The sequence below is a fragment of the Trichoderma aggressivum genome (assembly GCF_033847375.1).
Source record: "Trichoderma aggressivum f. europaeum strain CBS 100526 chromosome Unknown scaffold_001, whole genome shotgun sequence".
Taxonomy (NCBI): domain Eukaryota; kingdom Fungi; phylum Ascomycota; class Sordariomycetes; order Hypocreales; family Hypocreaceae; genus Trichoderma; species Trichoderma aggressivum.
In genome coordinates, this window is record NW_026946367.1 from 1,907,622 (window position 1) to 1,926,721 (window position 19,100).

The window sequence follows — 19,100 nt, forward strand, 5'->3', positions numbered from 1 at the left end:
ATATAGTATTGTTAAACAGCGCATTGTGATTAGAATAAGTCATCAAGGCATAAGTAACCCAAGCAGCCATCACACAAGTCACATAATAGATACCACACATATAGCAACATCAAATCTCATTGCAACAAAGCATAAATAGGCTATATGAAAAGATTTGCCAATCTGCTAATTAGTCCCCGTTTTCCATAGTCTTACATATAAAGACAAGAGCATCCAGTTGGGACAAATTGTCCTCCAATTTTTTTTGCATTACAATAACCGCACACATGTACTGAAAAATCCTGTCTTAAAATCACCACTCCTCTTCCAAATCCAACGCCCGCCAAACTCGCGTCATCATCCACCCTTCATGCAGTAATAAGATTCGTCCACCATGGCCGACCAAGTCCCAGGGTATTAAAAAAATGTGCTCAACCGCCAGAGCATTCCTTCCGAATGAGATGATTAAGCAAAGTTGTCGGATCGGTCAACCCAGATATCCTCCAACTCCGCAAAGCTGTGGAAGTGGACCGGTCGGTGGTGGTCGCTATAGAAGGGCAGTGGCGTATCTAGCTTGACATGAACAGACTTCTTTTCCATTCCTGCAAAAGCACTGCCCATGAAGCTATAGTTCCATTTACCATCATCCGGCACGAGGAAGAAACCCCTGAATCTTGGGCTGAGCAGAAGCTTTCGCTTCTCTCCCATAGTAGTCGTGAATCCCTGGGGTTGGTCGCTCTGAGTGTCCTTGTTTTCAGCTCCCCATTTGTAGCCTTGGGGCGTCAATCCCCAAGCAGACAGAGACACACTACCAGGAGTGAAAGACACGGACACTGTGACTGTGTTGGTCTTATCCCACTCCTCGTGCGCATCCAACAGCTTGGCATGCTCCGTCACATCGGCAGCAGGCATGTACGGAAGTTCGCTACCCGACATTGTGTGGATAACGCCCAGTGGCTCCATGCCATCCAGGAAGTCACTCTGAGGCAACTTCTGTGGAAGCTGCACATTGCGAAGACCACCAATCTGCGGCATCATGACGATACACTTGATCTCCTTGACTTGATCATTATCAGGAGCTGAAGCACCGTAAAGGTAACCAGCCACCTGAACACGCAGATCTGCAATGGTGATGAACTTCTTCAGGATATTGTTGGGCATGACGTATGTTACGTCGTCCAGATCACTATCCACTGACGAGACATAGATGTTCTTCGCTCGTGTTCGCAAGTTCGATGTCGCAATAGCTCGTGTTCGCCACTCAGTCTTTGAAGCAAATGTCTGCTGTTCGAACTGAGATGTCGTGGTGACGATGATCTCTTCGCCGTGGACGTTTTGGGTCTTGGTCGTAACGGCCGTCAACTGCTTCTGCTCTTCTTGCTGCTTCTCGATCTCGGCAGCCTGTTGTCTCTGCATGGATGGTGCAGAAATTTCCATACCAAGGATAATATCACGGACTTCAGTGCTCGTCAGACTGGACACGTTGACATTGTTCTTCTTGCCATAGTCGTTCAAGATGAGATCTCGCAGCTGGGTTTCAACCTTGATCCAATCTTCATCGTTCAACGATGGCCAGATGTGGTGGTCTAGCGTGATAACAGTCTTGTCGGGTCGCAGGATAAGCTTTGTTTTGTCGGGATTGACGTGAAGGGCACGGAGGATGAGAATGAGACGAGAAAAGGCAGTGTATGAAGAGATACTCTTCAACCACTCATCGTACAGGTTAAACAGCACCATCTGAGGCTCAGTCGCTCGCAGGATCATGTCACCCAACTTTTCAACCTTCATAGCGGCCTGGAAAGGAAGCTGCAACTCGGAAGCACGGATAGAGATGTTGGGGAAATCAACCAGCTGGACTTCAAGGGGATCCAAGAGACCCTTTCTGGTAACAATCAGCTGCTTGGGCTGCTCTTCAACGGGGAGCGAACGAATCAACGCCGCCACTTCTTCCGCCGTCTTCCACTTGGCGAGCTGTCCAAGACGTTTCTGACCTGCCCACACGCTGGTGTGAATGATCTTCAAGAACAGCTGACCAGTTCGCGGGTTGAAGATGAAGATGGCACCGTTGATGGGCTTGGTGGTCAAGTTTCCTTCAAACGTCTTGTGAATGGTCACACGGTACACGTTGGTGTCGTCGATGAACAGCTGCGTCTGGTTGCTGAAGAGCTCCGAATAATTCTGCGAGTTCAGGAACTCTTGGTTGCTTTCGGAAGCGTACAGCTGCAGACCCTTGCGGATACGCTCCCGAAGGACGTACAATGCCGGGTTTGCCTTCATGATCTTGGCCATGGCTTGCTGAATGAGTACCTTCAGACCTGGGAAGTACATTCCGTAGGCCGAGTACAAATTGTATGCCAAATCGATACCAATCATGATACCAGTAGCAGAAGGATAAATACTTGAGCTATCAGTCGTGTAATCAAGGTACTTGGCACGTGTATAACGCTCAATGTCGTGAGAGTCGTAATCACCATAACGCAGTTGCACATCAACCCAGAATTTGTTGGTCGTGGTAGGCTCAATGACATCCTTCGTGTCATACAAGAGCGATGGGCGGGTGACATTCCATTTGTGGCTGGCAAAGAGAAGAATATCGGCGCAGGAGCTGTTCATCTTGTAGGATTTACGAGGGTGAATCGTTTCCTTCTGCACGGTCTCGATGCCGAGAGACTCCAGTTCCTGGTCAAACACTTGACAGAGATCCATGACCACAGACTCGTGAATCTTTTGCCACAAGTGAGCACGGAAGATTTGGATGAGAGAGATCTTTAGGGTGGGGATCTTGCCGTGCAAGAAAATACCAGTAAGATCCAGCTGGACCTGGAAACCGACGTAGACGTTGGCTCTGTTGATCGTGGGGGACCACCAGAGAGTGAAACGACGGTTAGGAATCTGGTTCAAACCGGACCGCTGGGCGTTGGTGAGCTTTTTGAACTTCATGGACTCTTCGAAACCAGAGGCCTTTTCCCAGAAGAGACCCTCCCAAGATGGGAAACCAGTGGCCTTGAAGAGAGTGTGCTCAAGGATCGTTTCAACACCACCCAAAGCCTGAATGACATCAGTTCGGTAGGCATTCAAGTTCCAAAGCTTGCCGTCATGTCGCTGGCTTGTCCACCAGAATGGGTTGCCCTTCATGAGCTGGTAAATCTTGAACTCGGCTCGAGCACGGAAACCCTTGTCGAAGCTGAGGGTGCTTCGGTCCTTCTGGAACAAAGTGTTGATTCTTGGCAAACCACGATCCCAGCTATCCTCCAAATCTTCCAGAGTCAGACGACGGTTCTGCTGGTTGGCTTCCAAGCGCTTCTGGGAGTACTCGGTCCAGACACGTTGGGAGTCGATGAATTCTGCTTCCCACGGAATAATGTATCGGAAGATGTTGGGAATCAGAGTCTCTTCTGAGTGGGTCATACCAGCTCGGTAGTGAGTGACACCAGTGTCGGTCTGCTTAGACCAACGCTTGTCACTGGCCGGAATAAGGATATGAGAGCCAGAGATCATACCCAATCCACCAAGCTCCTTGGGGGTATAGAAGACAGCAGGAGGGAAACGCGAAGGCATCTTTGAGTTCAATCCGATCTTGACTCTTGTTTGAATCTTGGTTTCGCACTTGACAATGGTATCAAGCAGCTCAATGGTGGAGACTGCGGCCTCACGATAGTACGTAAACAGGGCAATCAGAGCAGTGTTCCATTTATTCGCAATCTTGGTAAAGGTAGTTGAGCCAGACGACATGAGAATCTGTCGAATACGGTTGTTGAACTTTTGGATATCTTCCTCGGTGACTTGCAAGAACGCGTGTGCCGTTCTTTCTTTGGTCGTATTATCGACGAGAGACCAGACGCTGTCTTTGACAGGGAATTCATCATTCTGGTTTCTAATCTTTGGCAGAATACGAACTTCGAATCCGCACATGGAGAAAAGCAGGTTGGGGTTATCTCGGCTGTAAACACTAACGAAACTGTCATCCCAATCAATTGTAGTGACAGATCGTGGCAAGCGGTTTTTAAAGTCCCAGAAGACGGCTCGTCCCAGGTTGACATCATGTCGCATCAGGCGCATACGAGAGTCTCGTGGCCAGCACTTCTTGCTCTTATATCCAATGACGTTTTCGAAATTGGGGTCAGGTTGCTCGGTAAGGAATCTTTGGATGAGATCTCGCGATTCTTCTGCTGTAAACCGAAGGAAGATCCAGATCTTGTCGATATATCGGCTGTATAGTCGGATCGGGTGTCTGCTTTCCGTCTCCCGATCGCGGAACTGCAAGAAATCATTGGGACTTTGGGGTGGTCCAGCAATTTCGCTAGCTCGTTGGGGGCCAAGCAAAAGCAAATCGAGGACAAGGCCGTAGTACTGGAACACGAAAGCCGAAAACTGAAGGCCACGAATCATACCATAGCTGTTGACATGGTTCATGTCCTTGTAGGTGAGCTGGACGTTGTTCTTTGCCGTGATGTAATCAGCAAGGTTGTGGTCCATGATCAGTCTCAGGAGGGAGTTAAGAAGCGTCAATTCCATCTTCTCATAGACCTTGGAGAGCTCAGTCTCAATCATGACATTGCACTCGCCATTTTCAGTTTCCCAAACCTGGCCCAGGTTGTTGATACCCTGAGCCCACTTGTAAACCAGCAGGGGAGGAACTTCGGAATCAGAAGGCTTGATCCAGGCAGGGAAAAGGTGTCTCTGATCAGCCTGGTACCACAGATATTGGTCAAGATAAGCATCGCTAATCTTCTCAATCGGCTCAATATCGTAGACTGGATTGATGGTGCTGTAGTTGTCATTCATATCGATGTTGACTTCCTTGAAAGCTCGCTGAGTGAGGAGGAATCGCTTGATGCGCTCCAAGGTTGTACCCGGACTATCATATGCCTGCTCGATAAGGGCAAGCTCTTCACGCTGGCTCTGGTTGAGACGGCCCTTGACCGAGTACGCCTCTCTCAGTCGCTCCAGTGCAAGGATCAAAATCTTGGTGTCGTGCTTGTAAGAAACGCTGGGGAACGGAATAGGCGAGAACTTGCGAGACTCCAGCCAGTGGACGGTTGTCGTATAGATGGCAACGGCCTCCTCTGATGAAACATATGGACCGTCCTTCATGTGGTTGTGCTGGCGTTCTTGCTCTGCCTTGAGCCAGAGTCGGGTAAGACGGCCAACGTTCTTCTTGGCAACGGTCTTATCGACGGTGGCACCGCGACGAATACGCTCGCGATTGTAATGGGCAACGGAAACCCACCAATCAGCCTTGGATTTGACGTATCGAAGAATGATGTTCTCAATAGGAGCAGGCAAGCCAGGCACCTTCCAAGGGATGTTACTCTTCCAGCAACGCCAGGCCTCGGAGAGATGCTGCAACACAGTGTTGACCTTGTTCTGCTTGATGCCCTCGGGCATCATGTCTAACAAATCGGCCATGACAGACGCACGAAGCTCAAGGTCGAAGTGAGACTCGACACGCTGCTTTGTGACTGTCTTTGCGACACCCTTGCTGTGTCTGCCCTCAAATTGACGAGAGAGCAAGTTTCCAAGCCATCTCTCCAAGAGGGGAATAATACCACGCATGAAGAAGAGCCAAACTCTCCAGGCGGGAGCCCAGAAACCACAACCAGGACCTTTTCCAACAGGACCAGAATTGAATCTGTAGTAGATGAGGTGCTTCAAGTCCTTGCAGGTTCGGATCTGGTGCATAAGCTTGTACTTGTAACGGTACATACCTGTAAGCTGACCAACGTGGTTGAAGGCATAGAGAATGCCATCAGCCAGCTGGAAGGCGTCAATATTGCCCAGTCGGTACTGAACTTGTGCATCAACAATCAGCTTTGTCAGTCTCAAGATTTCACGCATCAAATGGAAAGCGTTTCCGAATCGAGACTTCTTTCGCTCCTTTGTGGTGAGGGTCTTGACGGGCTTCAAGTTGAAGTTGTAGTCAAGATGAAGATATGTCAGGTTCTTCCTGTGAATCAAAAGATTGAGCATGTTGAAACCTTGACGGCAAACCTGCAAACCAGCCTCTACCCAGTCGATAGTAGTCTGCTGGAAGAACTTTGTCTGCTTCAGTGACCGGAGTAGGTTCTGGTTATTCTGAGCCTTGGGCTTCTTCTTGTGCAGGTCATTGAGGACAAAGTTCTTGAGCAGTTTCTGGTAGGAGACGCGGACCTTTACGGGCGGTCGGTTTGCAGGGGGGTGCTCGAGATACCACTGCTTAATCAGGGGTACATCTTGGGCGCGCACCATTTTGCCAGATCGTCGATTGAATGGGAACGGTGCCCACCAGAGCTCAATGGCAGCAGCCGTATCGTCATTGTCGAGATCCTCGTCAGCGAGGAAAGGCTCTGCACCAGCAGGAAGCTCAAAGGCATCCTCTTCGGGCTCTTCGTTGTTTCCGGGTCCAAAAAGCTCATCCTCAAGAGACAATTCCACATTCTTGGGGGCCACGTTACGTGACGAGATGGGGTTGATTCGACGATCGAAGTGGAATGTGGGCAAATCCGGGTCATCGACACGGTTGTAGACCACCTGGGGGTGAGAGTGCCAGGCGAGGTGCACGCTTCGAGGAAGAGAATTGTAAAGGTATGGGAAGGCAACCCGGAACTCGGTTCGAATAGGGTTTCTGAAAATGATTCGGTCGATGGCGTTGAACTCGCCAAAGTCTTCATCATTGGGGTTGATATCCTTGTATAGCGGCTCAAATCGTGGTCCACCTGGCAAGGCAACATTCAACGCCTTGGCTGTGAGAAGACTCTTCAGATCGAAGAGATAGAAGTAGTTCTTATCCACAACATCTGAGATCAAAGGTCGACTGAGACGGAACAGCGCTGCCATCTGAGGCAGTGTAAGGTTCCAGCCCTTGTAGCTCGGGCCATTAACATGGGATGTATCGAGCAGCGGTCGGTGGTCGTAAAACCATTCATAAATTGCCTCGTCTTCGTCCTCATTGAGCTCCATCTGGATAGGCTCGAGCGGCTCCACATCTTCGATATTTTCCGACCACGATAGCGGCGGCTCCTCGTCGTCGAATGGTGGGAACCGCATACGCTTGAAGAGTCTTCGATCTGCCTTTTCCTTTCGCATGAATGTCCACATCATGGCCCACTGTGCAAAGAAAACAGGCTCGATAACTCTGGGGATTTCATTGACCAGGGTAAGACAGCCGTTGACATGGTACAGAACCTTGACCTCTCGTGCAGACTCCCACGGCATGGGCATGTTCTCCAAAAGCTTGAGAACAGCGTGCGGCATGAACTTGAGCGCACCGAGATAGCTTCGCTTGTCGTTTGTATACTTTTTCTGGGAGACATCGCCGATATCCTTGACGATTTTCCGCAGATGCTCGGGGGGCATGTCAGCCTTTTGCGTCTGGACAAAGCCAGCCTTGCGCTTCTCTCCAAATCTGTTCCTCTGATTGCGAAGCCATTCCTTCTTCTTCTGGGCAAACTTGGCAATATGGGCGTCGGCGGGTGGTCGATAGCCAGGCGGCGGCGGGGCTGGAGGAGCAGGTATCGATGGAGGAGGTGGAAGCGATGATGAGGGAGGCGGCGGAGGAGGAGGAGGACCCCAGCCTGGCGGCGGAGGCGGCGGGAGTTGCGACATGGCGACGTCTTCACTCGTTCAGAGGCAATTCGTGAAGTTGCCTGCCTGAAGGCTTGGAGCCGTGGCGCGTGTCAACGACGCGCTGGCAGATCTGGAATTGCGCACGCAGAACAGCGGCCACGTCAAATTCTGCTGTGTGGCCTCTATTCTGATGATGCAGATGCCGGTCTCGCAGGAATCAGACGACGACCAGGGCGGGAATGATGCAATGCCAGATTGATGTTGAGCTTCGCCTTCGCAGAACAATTTCTTGAACGAGGATCCCTGGAGGCACTAGCTTCAATCTCGATGCTAGTCGGTCACGTGATATTGAATGGCTGGGACTGCATAGAACTGATGCTGCGTTTCATGAAAACAAGCATATACGTCTATTATACGGATCAGAAAAATGTTACGTCTGTCTCAATTATGTAACCAGATACAATTTCTCAATTATGTATCCAGATACAATTGAGAAGAAAATATCTCAAGTGATTTATTCTGTAGGTCCCTAGGTGGTACCTATGCCTTACCAGTGGTCCAAGTATACTTTCTTCTTTGGACAACGTACTATTACAGCATTACGCTCAATGCACGTAGCTCAAAATAATCTCAGAATTATAATAAAGAAAAAAATCAATAGAATTTGATTGATTTTTTTCGCCTCAGATATCTGAGCAATATCAATCTCAATACCCTTTTCACTATTCCAGACTGTTGCTCCAGGGTACTGGATGACGGAGTCGAAAATGCAATCAACCAATGAAAACCACTCTAATGTACTTACATAATCACAATTCATGATCTTCTGCCGCCAGCAACATCAAGCCGATCCATCGCGACAACAGCCCAAACTCACCAACGCCCAAGCAGCCGCTGTCACGACTCCGCAAAAATGGCGCATCTTCGTACGTTGCAATTGCATCATTGCTGAACCCTGCTAACCGCGATTCGCAGACGTCAAGCCGGACCCGGCTCTCCTGAAGCTGGAGGGTGCGTAACATATCCGATCCAATGCCCATCCCTCAGATCCCCGTCTAACTCGGCGCAACAGCGATGCAAAAGGCTCGCCACCACCACTTCCGATTTACTGGCAGAACAGCCCGAATCAGCTTCATCTACATTGCCGCTATCCCCGCCGTCTTCGGCTGGGTCGCATACAAGACAGACGTGAGTGGAAATCGAGCAATGTGGGGAGGGGGAGGAGGATGAGGAGGGGAGACGGATTGGATTGATGAGATGCTAACTTTGGCTAGGGGCTGTGGGATCTACGAGCGAAGCGAAAGGGCGACTCCGTCTACGAGAAATAAGCGTCGAGTTTTCTGGTAGGGGCGAGGGTTTATGTATAATTCAAAAGATTCGATTCGGAATAGAGAGCCTAGTGCTGGCCGAATATTCGAATATATAAAAAAGAGACCAATTTGCACATTTCGTACTGGACCCTCTCCATTTCATTCTCTGCAATCTCTCTGTTTGGTCTTGGCAATTGTTCCACCTGAATTGAGAATCATGCTGGTGCAACAATCTGCAGGACTGATTAAGAGGGCCGTATTCTGCCTCGATTAAGCGCTAAATTATCTGGGTATATCGCATCCTTACAAAATCTCAATCATGCCTCTGACGCAAGTCCTCCTTGCTACCTAATACCAACGTCCTCTGCCTCGTGACCCCCCAGGCGGCCCGTCCGGTAGCTGCTCTCCTCTCCTCCAATCACCAGACGGGAATCTGTTGTCTCTCCAGCTCGGCGGCCTACTCTGGCGGCCGTAATTGCGATTAAAATTGCTGTCTCGACCTGGAAATCCTCCCCTGAAAGTGCCACCACGACTATCGCGCCCGCTGGATATAGAGCCTCTTCTGGCATTTGACGGTGGCGCTACAGAGCCGTCTGACAAGGGAGGAAGAACTGCACATGAGATGTAATCGCCAACCACAAATCTCCAGTCGGCTAGTGTTTTGTCCTTCCCATTGTCATCTCTCATCATGACATCGGGGTCGGCTTCATCTGGGTTCTCCGCGCCAGGATAGCCCTCGCCAATGACGATGCTTCCTAGCTCCTTGACGGCAAATTTGGGCTGCCCAGTGTTGACAGTACTAGTGCCACGTAGATCTGGGCAGACGAGCTGAAAAGAGAGTCTCGTGCCAATAGTAGGAGAAGGCAATGCGCTTGGTTTCGCTGCTGCTAGCTCCAGGGCCAGCTCATATAGTGTACAGGTTGACCAGGTGTAGATGGACACATGTGACGGTAGAGATGGTGATGCAAATTCCTCTGGCCTAGTTATAATGCCGATTAATTGTATTTTCTTCAACTTATGGCGATATCATGGTTATAAGCGCGTACCTGTGAAAGCTGCCAGTTCGGTGAAATAGACGAACTAAGAACGGAGATGTATCATCATCCTCATTTGCCCGTGCGTCTTGCATCGTGGAATGATGAAATATGACAGAATAAAGAATCTTATTGATAAAATAGGGCGCAATTTCAAATATGAGACGGATCAATTTGCGCCCAAGTCTTTGTAAAGTTGGAGTTGGAAAGGTCGAGTGCTGTGAAGCCATATTGAACTTATGATGCATTATCCGGAAATCATCCGTAATCGATAGCATGCTTCAACCTCGGTGAGCTCACCGGACTTATCATCCTGCCAACCTCAAACCTTGTTACATTGCCAAATACTTGCATCCAGCGTCGCTCTGCTGTAAAACACTGTGCAGATTCATCAATCCCATAATTTTTGAACACTTGGGCGAAACATTGACTCTTTGACGCGACATCTTCAACCCTCAAGACGCTCCCCAGCGCACCACAATTCACCATGGACTTCGCGGCCCTCATGAACAAGGAGCTCTCCAAATCCAAAAAATCACCCAGCAACGATGACAAGAAATACATGAAGCGCTCCGAAGTAGAGGCCGAGCGCAAAGCCACCTACCTAGCCGAACAAAAAGCCCTCGAAGCCGAACGCGCAACAAAAGCCGAGGCGAAGCGCAAGCGCGAAGAAGAAGTCGCCGCAGAGAACGCCCTACGCGAAGACAAGCGTCGCAAACTCGCAGAAGAGTCAAGAAAGAGGCAGGAAGAGAAGGAATGGGAGGAAGAGCAGGCGAGGAGGAAGAGACTTGGCCTGCCAGAGCTCGTCAAGGGCGAAGAGAACGGCGACAAGAGTGATGGCGATGCGGCAGACGACATTCCGGATGACGAGCTGATACAGAAGCTGAGAGAACTGGGTCAACCGGCGATATTATTCGGGGAATCACATGCGGCACGACTGAGACGGCACAAGAAGCTCACTACGGTGTTGACAACGGGGCCGATACCTACGACGCTAAAGCTGGTAGAAGAGAAGGACATGAAGGTCGACGGCGCGGTACCAAAGGACAAGGAGGGCCGTCTGTGGCTATTCCGACAGCTGGCGAGTTACTTTACCATGGTGCTCACGGAATACGAAAAGGCAATGGAGGAAGAGAAGCGGGAAACGAGCGCCAGCAAAATGGCCTACAGCGCCATGGTCCAAACCCGCGAAAACATGAAGCCAGTAAGAACCCCCTTCCCACTCTCCCCTACTTGAAACCCGCCGAAGAAACAAAGTCAAGGCTAACCCTCGCACAGCTCTTCCGCAAGTTCGAGTCTGGCGACCTCGACGACTCCCTCCTCCAGCCCATCATCGAAATCGTCCAGGCCCTCCAGGAGCGCCGCTACGTCGACGCAAACGACGGCTACCTGCGCCTCAGCATCGGCAAGGCCGCCTGGCCCATCGGCGTCACCATGGTGGGTATCCACGAGCGTAGCGCTCGCGAGAAGCTGCACGACGGCGAAAAGGGCCATGTCATGGGCGACGAGGCCACGCGCAAGTACCTGCAGAGCATCAAGCGCTGCCTGACGTTTGCGCAGGTGCGGTGGCCGCCGCAGGACCTGAGGCAGTTGATGGGATGATTTTGGATGCAATGGAGAAGAGGATAAAGGGCGGATGATTCACAGTACAGCTACTACACGATGCTGGAATACTAGTGCCTACATGATGTGATATGATACCCCGTCTTGATTGGACAAGGCAAGACAGTAAACTAGAATGCATATACGAGGTGTCTCTATTGAACAACGCCGGGCAACTTGTGCCGAGTCCTCATCATCACTCAAAGACGTGACCAATAAGAAGGCAAGATATTGACGACATCACAGATCAAAGGCAAGATTGAAAGCAAACGATGAAATAGTAATAATGCCTCCGCCAGTTGGGGGCTGCTGAATACGAAAAAAGAAAAAAGACACGAAAATCCCCCCTTCTCCTTGCGCCTCCCTCTCTAATGAACAATCATGTGTAACGTTCAGAGTCTCCAAGCATTTGCCGTTATAACCGTGGCCCCCTCCTTTCGAGAAAACGGTCCACGTTGGCCATCCGCTGTCGGATCAAATCTCAGTTTTCAGCTGTGTCGCTCACTGCGGCTGACCGATAAATCTCATTCGCGGTCACAGCAATGTACTCTCGCTCCCTCCAATAAACTAGTTCGACGATCCTCGAGCTTTAGATAGAACTCCATGGAAATACCGCTGGAATCGAGTCATGGATCCTGCAAGGGGCACCTCCTAAGTCTCCTGATCCCGCTCAGCGCCTTGGCTGGGCAACTGAGTAATATCCTCGTACCAAGCCTCGTCGACCTCGGGCCCTCCAGCACCGCCCCCCGGATGCTTTTTGGCGCCGCTGACCTCGAGACCTGCAACAATGAGATTCACGCGCCGTAGCCGCTCCTTGGCCTCTTGCTCGTATTTACGCGCCACAGCAAGTGCATTTGTCTGCACGACTAGTCGTGGGTCGGGAGAAACGGCGACGAGAAGCTACATGGAGTGTAAGCAACATCAATTTTTGCAGTAGGGAAATGGAAGTAAAAGGGAGGGAGATTACCTTGCTCTTTGCATCTATTCGAGCTCTCAGCGAGCCATCACGAATCATTCTCATGAGCTCCAGCTCCACGGACTGGTTGGGCGTACCAAACGCGGCGTCCAAGCTATCTAGTGTGACGCATGAAAAGGGTATAAAGTATTGAACAATGCACTTTTCGCGAATTCGGGAGTAGATGGTGGGTATATGTGGCTGCAGGTAGATATCTAGGAGATAGTCGGCTCTCACAGACTCCAAGATGGCCAGGCAGTTGGAGTAGCGGCCATTGACAAACAAACTAATGGCCTTCCGAATGTGCGGCTCGTGCTCCAGGAACATTCTGAATGATTGGTTATCCAGTATACGGGCTTGTAGAGCCTTTCTGTCCATGGTTGCCAGGGCCAAAAGGCCGCCGTAGACGGCAACATCGTTGGGACTGGCGACTGTGTTGTACTCTGTTGGGGATACATTGGGATTGGTGTGAAGAAGGGTGTTAGCCGCATCATAATAGTTGCCGAGTCCCATCAGAGCAACTCCGGACGCCACTTTGGTGTATGCCTGCTGTGCCTGCTCATCATCCCCAGTTTGGATGTTGGCAATCTTGCCAACGTTGCTCAGCACAGTGGCCCAGTCACGGCGCTGGAAGGCGACGCTAGCCAAGTGCATGCCGCAGTCGAAGATGTGTTTGGTCGTGCTCACGTCGTGGCGCATCTTGTTATATGCGTCGATAGCGTCACTGAGCTTACCTATGCTCTCGAAATGCTTGCCAAGATCCTCATTGCCCATCTAAACACAAGCGGTGAGTTGGATCCATCACGACGTCCCTGAACAATGGAATGAAGCCTACCCGAATGCTCTCCTTGATGAGATTGTTTCTATACCCCTTAAGCTCTGCCTCCAGGCGAGTCGTTTCGGTTCTGTTGGCTAGCTCGGTGCTCTCGATCCATTCGTCGTCCCTCTTTGCCTCAGGCTCCTCCGGAGCGACGGAACGGAGCAGCTGCCAGGCATCCTTATACCGAGTGACATCCGAGCCACTCTTTGCCTCGGCGACGGCGGCTTTGAGAGCTTCGACACGTAGGGGCACGCAGCATCGGCCGATGAGGATCAAGCGTTCGTACCGTGTTCGGCCTATGACGACGACGAGGGGGGACGGGGTTAGCATCTAGCATCCCGCCTGCTTCACTACCTGGCAGAGCATCAAGCAAGCTCAAGAGGACATGGGAGCATCGTACCGACATAGTTCTGAATATAGAGATCGATATCAAGCTTGGGCAGCTCTAGATGGAGGCTCAAGGTCAGCTCCTCCAAGCAGGCATCATGTGGGGCAAGGTCCTGATCTACCGGAGACGATGACATCTGGAGTTTTTGGGTATGCCTGAGCATCCGAGCCCGGCTGCGTTGATGCGGGAGCAGCCATTGGAAAGCAGCGCGGTAGATGCTGTTTTGATAGGGAACCTTGGTTGCTGTTCCGGCGAGGCTGCAGTCTTGAAGGCTCCAGTCTCCTGCACGTGCCTCAGCCTTCTGATGATGGAGGGGCCGTTCAGCGTGTGGGAAAGTGATTTGGCGGAGGCGTTTTGACGGTTTGGCGGGGTTGGAGCTCTGAATTGTACCTTGGTGGCCATAGGTACAAGGCCACTACAGTGGTGTGCTTGCTAATACGTGCATTTCAAAGGTACAGGACATGTACGCTTTGCTTTGCACAACCACTTCAATTAGAATAATCCACTACACCTCAGTAAGTGCAGAAAAAGAGGCGCATTCGAGATGCAATCGGAAGCATTTCATCGTTCATTTGGCCTTTCTTCTGCATTTAATATTGGTAGTAATGCTCAAGAGCATTGCATACCTAGTACTACCTGGTAAGCAATGAATCTACGGCAAAGGCAGGTAGCGCTAGTACCAGTAGTACGAGTTGGCGCATCTCTTCCTCGATTCTTCTTAGCCAAGCATCTCAGCTATATCTCGCTGTAAATCTCTCCACCAACCATCAAGGTGACAGTATCAAGGCTTGAATACAGTGGTAGTAATGCCCTCACTCTAAGAAAGCATAGCCAATAATTCTTCAAGAGGAAGACAGTGCAAACGAAACCACGCCAAGCTCTTGACGAGATCAAATACGTAATCGCAAGACCTTCCCGAGTCGGCACTGGCCCCCCCTTTTGTCCAGATCAACTAGTTTGCCGTCTTCCGATATACTCTGTGGCTTAGACCTCGATAAACCAGCCGGCGCAAGGGGGTTAGACAGGCACAGGCCCCTTCAGCTCGACTACAGTAAGGGGCTATTTTTACAGGATGGCAGGGCAGGCGACGGATCGTGCGTTGTTCGACGCCGTTTGTACGAGGCCAAGAACTGCAATCCGTGGATGCGGGGGAAGAAGAGCGGCAGCTCCGAGTCAGAGTCGCAACGCAACGCAACGGCCCACGCATGCGATGTCAGTACATGTACTCGTAGGCAGCAGTGTAGGATAAACAAGACGCATCTCGTGGCGGTGTTTCGTCACAGAAGTCGACAACCGGCGCATGAGACAGGCAATCTGCCACTCAATCGCGGGCGTGTGCATTTCGGAGGTGAGCCGAAGCCTTCTCGCCATGCTGTCACGGAGAAGTCTCGGGGTTGAAGGGCTTGGCTCCGGCCACGAGCGGGAACAAGCTTGACCGAAAAGCTTACCTCTGGAATACAGCATCGGGTTTCCATTCCAAAGAAGGTCGTGGAAAAGGATCGCCGGCTGGATTCGGATCGCCATGCCGGGCTGTCCCTTGGTAGGGGTTGTTTGTGATGACTTCTGGCGCCCGCTAAGATAACGAGTTGCGACGGCAAAAGCACTGGAAACATGTGTGTGGCACGAGGCTTCTGTCCACTAACAGCCAGTTGGATCCATCGTTGGCGTTGGATGGGTGTAATACTGTATAGTCAAGAAATAATCCGTCAATGAGATGAGGATTGTTTATCACGGTTTGTCATCTCATTGCTATTGAGACAGTGCTACAATGAATGCTGGCTTTTGCGCGGAGTGGGTGTTCGGTGAATTCGGGAAATACAAGTAGAGGCATGATTTCAAAGAGGCTCCAGTTCTCTAAAACTAGGAATAACGACATGTCAAGTTCATCCATATGAGAGAGTAAAAACATGTACAGCAATGTCTTCTTTTTCTGGGCACAGCACAGTACCTTTGTGACATTCCGTATGATGGGTAATAATTCGAGGGCCTGGATGAATGTCAGCATCCTCGCCCTACACTGGATTTGGCACCTTCAATCTTAGCAGGTCTCCCGATTCCAGCCTTGTGGGTTATCCTGGCTTTATCGGCAATCTCGTTCCCACGGCGAAAAGCTTGGCATAGGCAAGGTGATGTAATGCCGCCGTGGCTTGAAGACGCCGTACCGGGACAGGCCTAAGACCACCGAAGAAGCCGGAGGGTCTTTAAAAGAAATCGGAAAAAAAAAAATTTCAAGAGAGAAATCCAAGGGGGAAACGGGAAAAACAAGGTAATGAGAGAGAAAAATGAAGCTGCGTCCTAGTGACTCGTGACCAGGGCCAGGATTGGCGAGTTCTCGCTGCCGAATGTCGCTACAGAATGCGCATGTCGCACAAGGAACATGGGACGACTCATTTGCCTACATGCAGTGCGTACGAGTACAGTGTAGCTACAGTGCCGGCAACGCCCGCCAACGGCGCAATACGTGTATGTACCTCGAGCCTTGCGCATCAATAAGGGTGCTCGACTTTAAATCAAGGTTATCTCGAGCTCATCCCCGCCAATCCCTGCCGGGCTCACCTTACAAATGTGCGGTTTTTGTGGTGGGCGATGACAGCAGGAGAAAAAAGAAGCATGGCATCAAGGTTAGGCATTGCATGACTGCAAAAGTCTAAACCGCGGCACACCCCATGGATTCGACCTCACCGAAACACGACTGCAGAGGGATGGCACACCAGCTGTGCGTGCATGCGAGGGCGAGTCAATTTCCTGCTCGCCCGCATGCCGCTACAGACACAGCTAAACCACAACCACAACCGCAAGCAGGCAGCCAGATTATTCTACTTGGACCTGGATGAACCTGGACCTGGACTTTTCGTCTCTGCTGCGGGTAACGCGTCCTCGTACTTGTACCTGCGGCGCTTGTACTCCGTACTCGTATGCCCGCAACAGCCGCAGGTCGTATCATTTCCCGTTTCCCGTCTCCATAATTTGACCCAAAGCTGCAGAACGGCTCTTGGGGAGGGCGGGAATAAGACGGACATTGGCTGCGGTGGTGGACCAGCACATTCCAACAATTGCCAGGTCTTGGGAGGCCAGTGTGACGTTGAAGTTGCTGGGCATTGATCAAGGTGGTAGTGGTGGTAACGTATACATGTACTTTGGCATGTTGGTTGCGTGAACAGCCAGTGTAAGGCAACTCCGAGTTGAATTGAGAACATGGAAGGAAATGATGAGAATGGGGTAGGTATACTACCAGGTACCTAGTAGTGGTTTGATTTTGCCCATTGGATGGAGTTTTATTCTTTTCTCATCTCTCACCTCCAATGGACGGTAATACTGGGTTTAAACCAACCAGACCCAGAACTGAGGTCGCTCTCGCTGTCAACGTTAATGCCGACCGGGCATCTTTCGCGCACTGGGTTGCTCGGCCCTTCCGATTCTCGAGATAAACTACTATACACGGACTGGCGGCGGGCTGATGACCTCCTCGATGATGCAGCTAGTCCTGCACCTAGCACTAAGCATTTCAACTGCAGTGCGTGTCCAAAAGTCAAAACGGCGAGAGAACACCAATGACGGCCGCGGGAGGCGTTCCATCGCATCATTTCCGTAGCACTGAGACATCAATGCCTCTCGTCCAATGCCTTGACCCCGACTTGTCTACTCTGTACGGTAGTACTGCTAGTAACTTGCAGTACTAAGGTTATCCCATTCTTGATCGAATTGGATCTGCCCGTACTGTACAGTAGCGTTGACGGGCTGCTGGGACCAGAATCCCGCAATTCAAATTGACGGAACATGAAGCTTATCTAGCCAGGCCCAAATCTCGCCGGCACTGTAGCCATCTCAATGTTGCAACGAACCTTTTGAAAGCTTCTTTTCCCCCTTCTACCGCCATCCCACCCCCCTCCAATTGTCTTGCCCTGCCAGCCAAGCTTTTCAGCCAAGCCTTCCAGCTTCATTTCGGGGCCGTCAGTCCACATGCCGAGTGGCAGTTGAGGCGCTGGGATGCCATGTGGCAGTGGAGAGGTCGGATTTTGCTAGTCAAACGCTGCCCATTTGCGCCCCCTTCAAAGACAAAGCAAGATTGAAGCAGAAATTCGAGCCCAATTCCTACCTAGGTACGTGTCTCGCCGAAATGCAAATGCCCTCCCCGGCTGGGCTCTGCAATTTATCACGCGGCAGTAATTCTGGCGCCGCCTCTAGTCCAGCGGTGGAGTTTCCTGCGCTATGTGGACCTGCTCAGCTGTGTTTTTAGCCCCCGACGCCATCAAGAGCTCGATTCGCTGTCGTGGATGATTTTGACGCTCCGTGAATTCTTTTTGCCCGCTGGACGGGGCGACCATCCGCTGAAAGCCTCACCTCGCCGGCGACTTCCCGTGCTCTTGGACGTCTGCGTAGATTGTCGTACGAGGATTTGTTGGTTCGTCCTCGTTGGCCAGTTCGGCCTCGGTGGTGCACTGAGTGCCTTGCAACTAAGCTGAACTATCTAATACCAGAACATGTTAGTTGCCCAGGGCCTGCCTGTAGGTAGCCAAAATCTCGACGCTCGATTCATGCAGTCTGACGGCATTGCGATGCTGGCGCTCTGGACGCATGAATCTGGCCCTCCGCGGCGTTTTGTATGTACGAGTATGCGCTCCGTACAGGTACGTCTGCAGAATCCTGTCGGCAGTGGATCTCGTAGACAAGATGGAAGGTCGCGGGCAAACCGGCACTCTGCAGCATGCTTGCGCTTGTACTGGCACCTAAGGGTACACGTAACTCGTACGCAGAAGCGCGCAAAGCACCATGTAAAAACCAAAATGGTTTTTGAGTAGATGTACATTTGGGCTCAGAGTATCATCACCAAGATTGAGGTTCCTGTACCTGTCGGGTTTGTGTTTTGGATGCGTCTCTTCCATTCCATTGGATCGAATGCTGTTCACTTCCTTACTTTCGCTCAGGCGCCTCCTGCTAGGGAGCTGACGGTGGTCGAGCAAGACGGCCGGGCAAGACGTTCAACGAATTCGCATGAGGCATGTCTCTTGTCGACTATCAAATCCCGGCTGAAATACTCATTAAACGGCTTACAAAGAATTGATTGCAAGCAAGGAACCTTGCGCGCCGAGGTTTGTGGAGCGCTGCATCTTTCTGTGCCTCGCAAAGCGCCGTGTTATCCTCCGGATGCACGATACTGTATACATTCAATACCATCCATGCTTCGCACGTTTCCGGGTTTTATCGAGAAAAGCACGGGCTCGTACCTACTCCGGACCCAGCTCCGAATACAGCAGACACAACGACAAACCCCCTGGCCCTTTTGCATCCCCACGCGCGTCAATGGACTGGAGGTATGTGGTGTTGCTGCCCGGGATGGCTTTCCATCTTCCCTCCGTGCAAGCTGCAGCCCACGCACGGCCCGAACCAACTAGACGCCAACCCGGGCCAGAAGCGGCTCTCGGTGGGATGGGCGGGCTGCGTAATGCTAGCCGCACGGCCGCTCCAC

General features: G+C 51.2%; 5 protein-coding genes across 5 annotated transcripts; 2 read left to right on the plus strand and 3 right to left on the minus strand.

The window, feature by feature from the left end:
• Positions 1-444: 444 nt before the first annotated feature.
• On the minus strand, positions 445-7,563 carry Triagg1_553 (uncharacterized protein; the record flags this gene model as incomplete). The annotated part of the gene is made up of 1 exon (XM_062900539.1): positions 445-7,563. The coding sequence occupies one exon, from the start codon at positions 7,561-7,563 to the stop codon at positions 445-447; it is 7,119 nt and encodes a 2,372-aa protein (XP_062760903.1).
• An 874-nt stretch (positions 7,564-8,437) lies between these two features.
• Triagg1_554 (uncharacterized protein) lies at positions 8,438-8,852 on the plus strand (the record flags this gene model as incomplete). Its single annotated transcript, XM_062900550.1, has 4 exons — positions 8,438-8,450; positions 8,500-8,535; positions 8,597-8,712; positions 8,799-8,852. 4 exons carry the CDS (start codon positions 8,438-8,440, stop codon positions 8,850-8,852), a joined length of 219 nt encoding a protein of 72 aa, XP_062760904.1.
• Positions 8,853-9,178: 326 nt separating this feature from the next.
• Triagg1_555 (uncharacterized protein) lies at positions 9,179-9,963 on the minus strand (the record flags this gene model as incomplete). The annotated part of the gene is made up of 3 exons (XM_062900561.1): positions 9,179-9,415; positions 9,471-9,813; positions 9,881-9,963. 3 exons carry the CDS (start codon positions 9,961-9,963, stop codon positions 9,179-9,181), a joined length of 663 nt encoding a protein of 220 aa, XP_062760905.1.
• Positions 9,964-10,355: 392 nt separating this feature from the next.
• Positions 10,356-11,470, plus strand: Triagg1_558 (uncharacterized protein; the record flags this gene model as incomplete). Its single annotated transcript, XM_062900574.1, has 2 exons — positions 10,356-11,072; positions 11,147-11,470. 2 exons carry the CDS (start codon positions 10,356-10,358, stop codon positions 11,468-11,470), a joined length of 1,041 nt encoding a protein of 346 aa, XP_062760908.1.
• A 651-nt stretch (positions 11,471-12,121) lies between these two features.
• Positions 12,122-13,830, minus strand: Triagg1_559 (uncharacterized protein; the record flags this gene model as incomplete). Its single annotated transcript, XM_062900585.1, has 5 exons — positions 12,122-12,370; positions 12,438-13,199; positions 13,261-13,541; positions 13,646-13,690; positions 13,755-13,830. The coding sequence occupies 5 exons, from the start codon at positions 13,828-13,830 to the stop codon at positions 12,122-12,124; spliced, it is 1,413 nt and encodes a 470-aa protein (XP_062760909.1).
• Between the last annotated feature and the right edge of the window lie 5,270 nt (positions 13,831-19,100).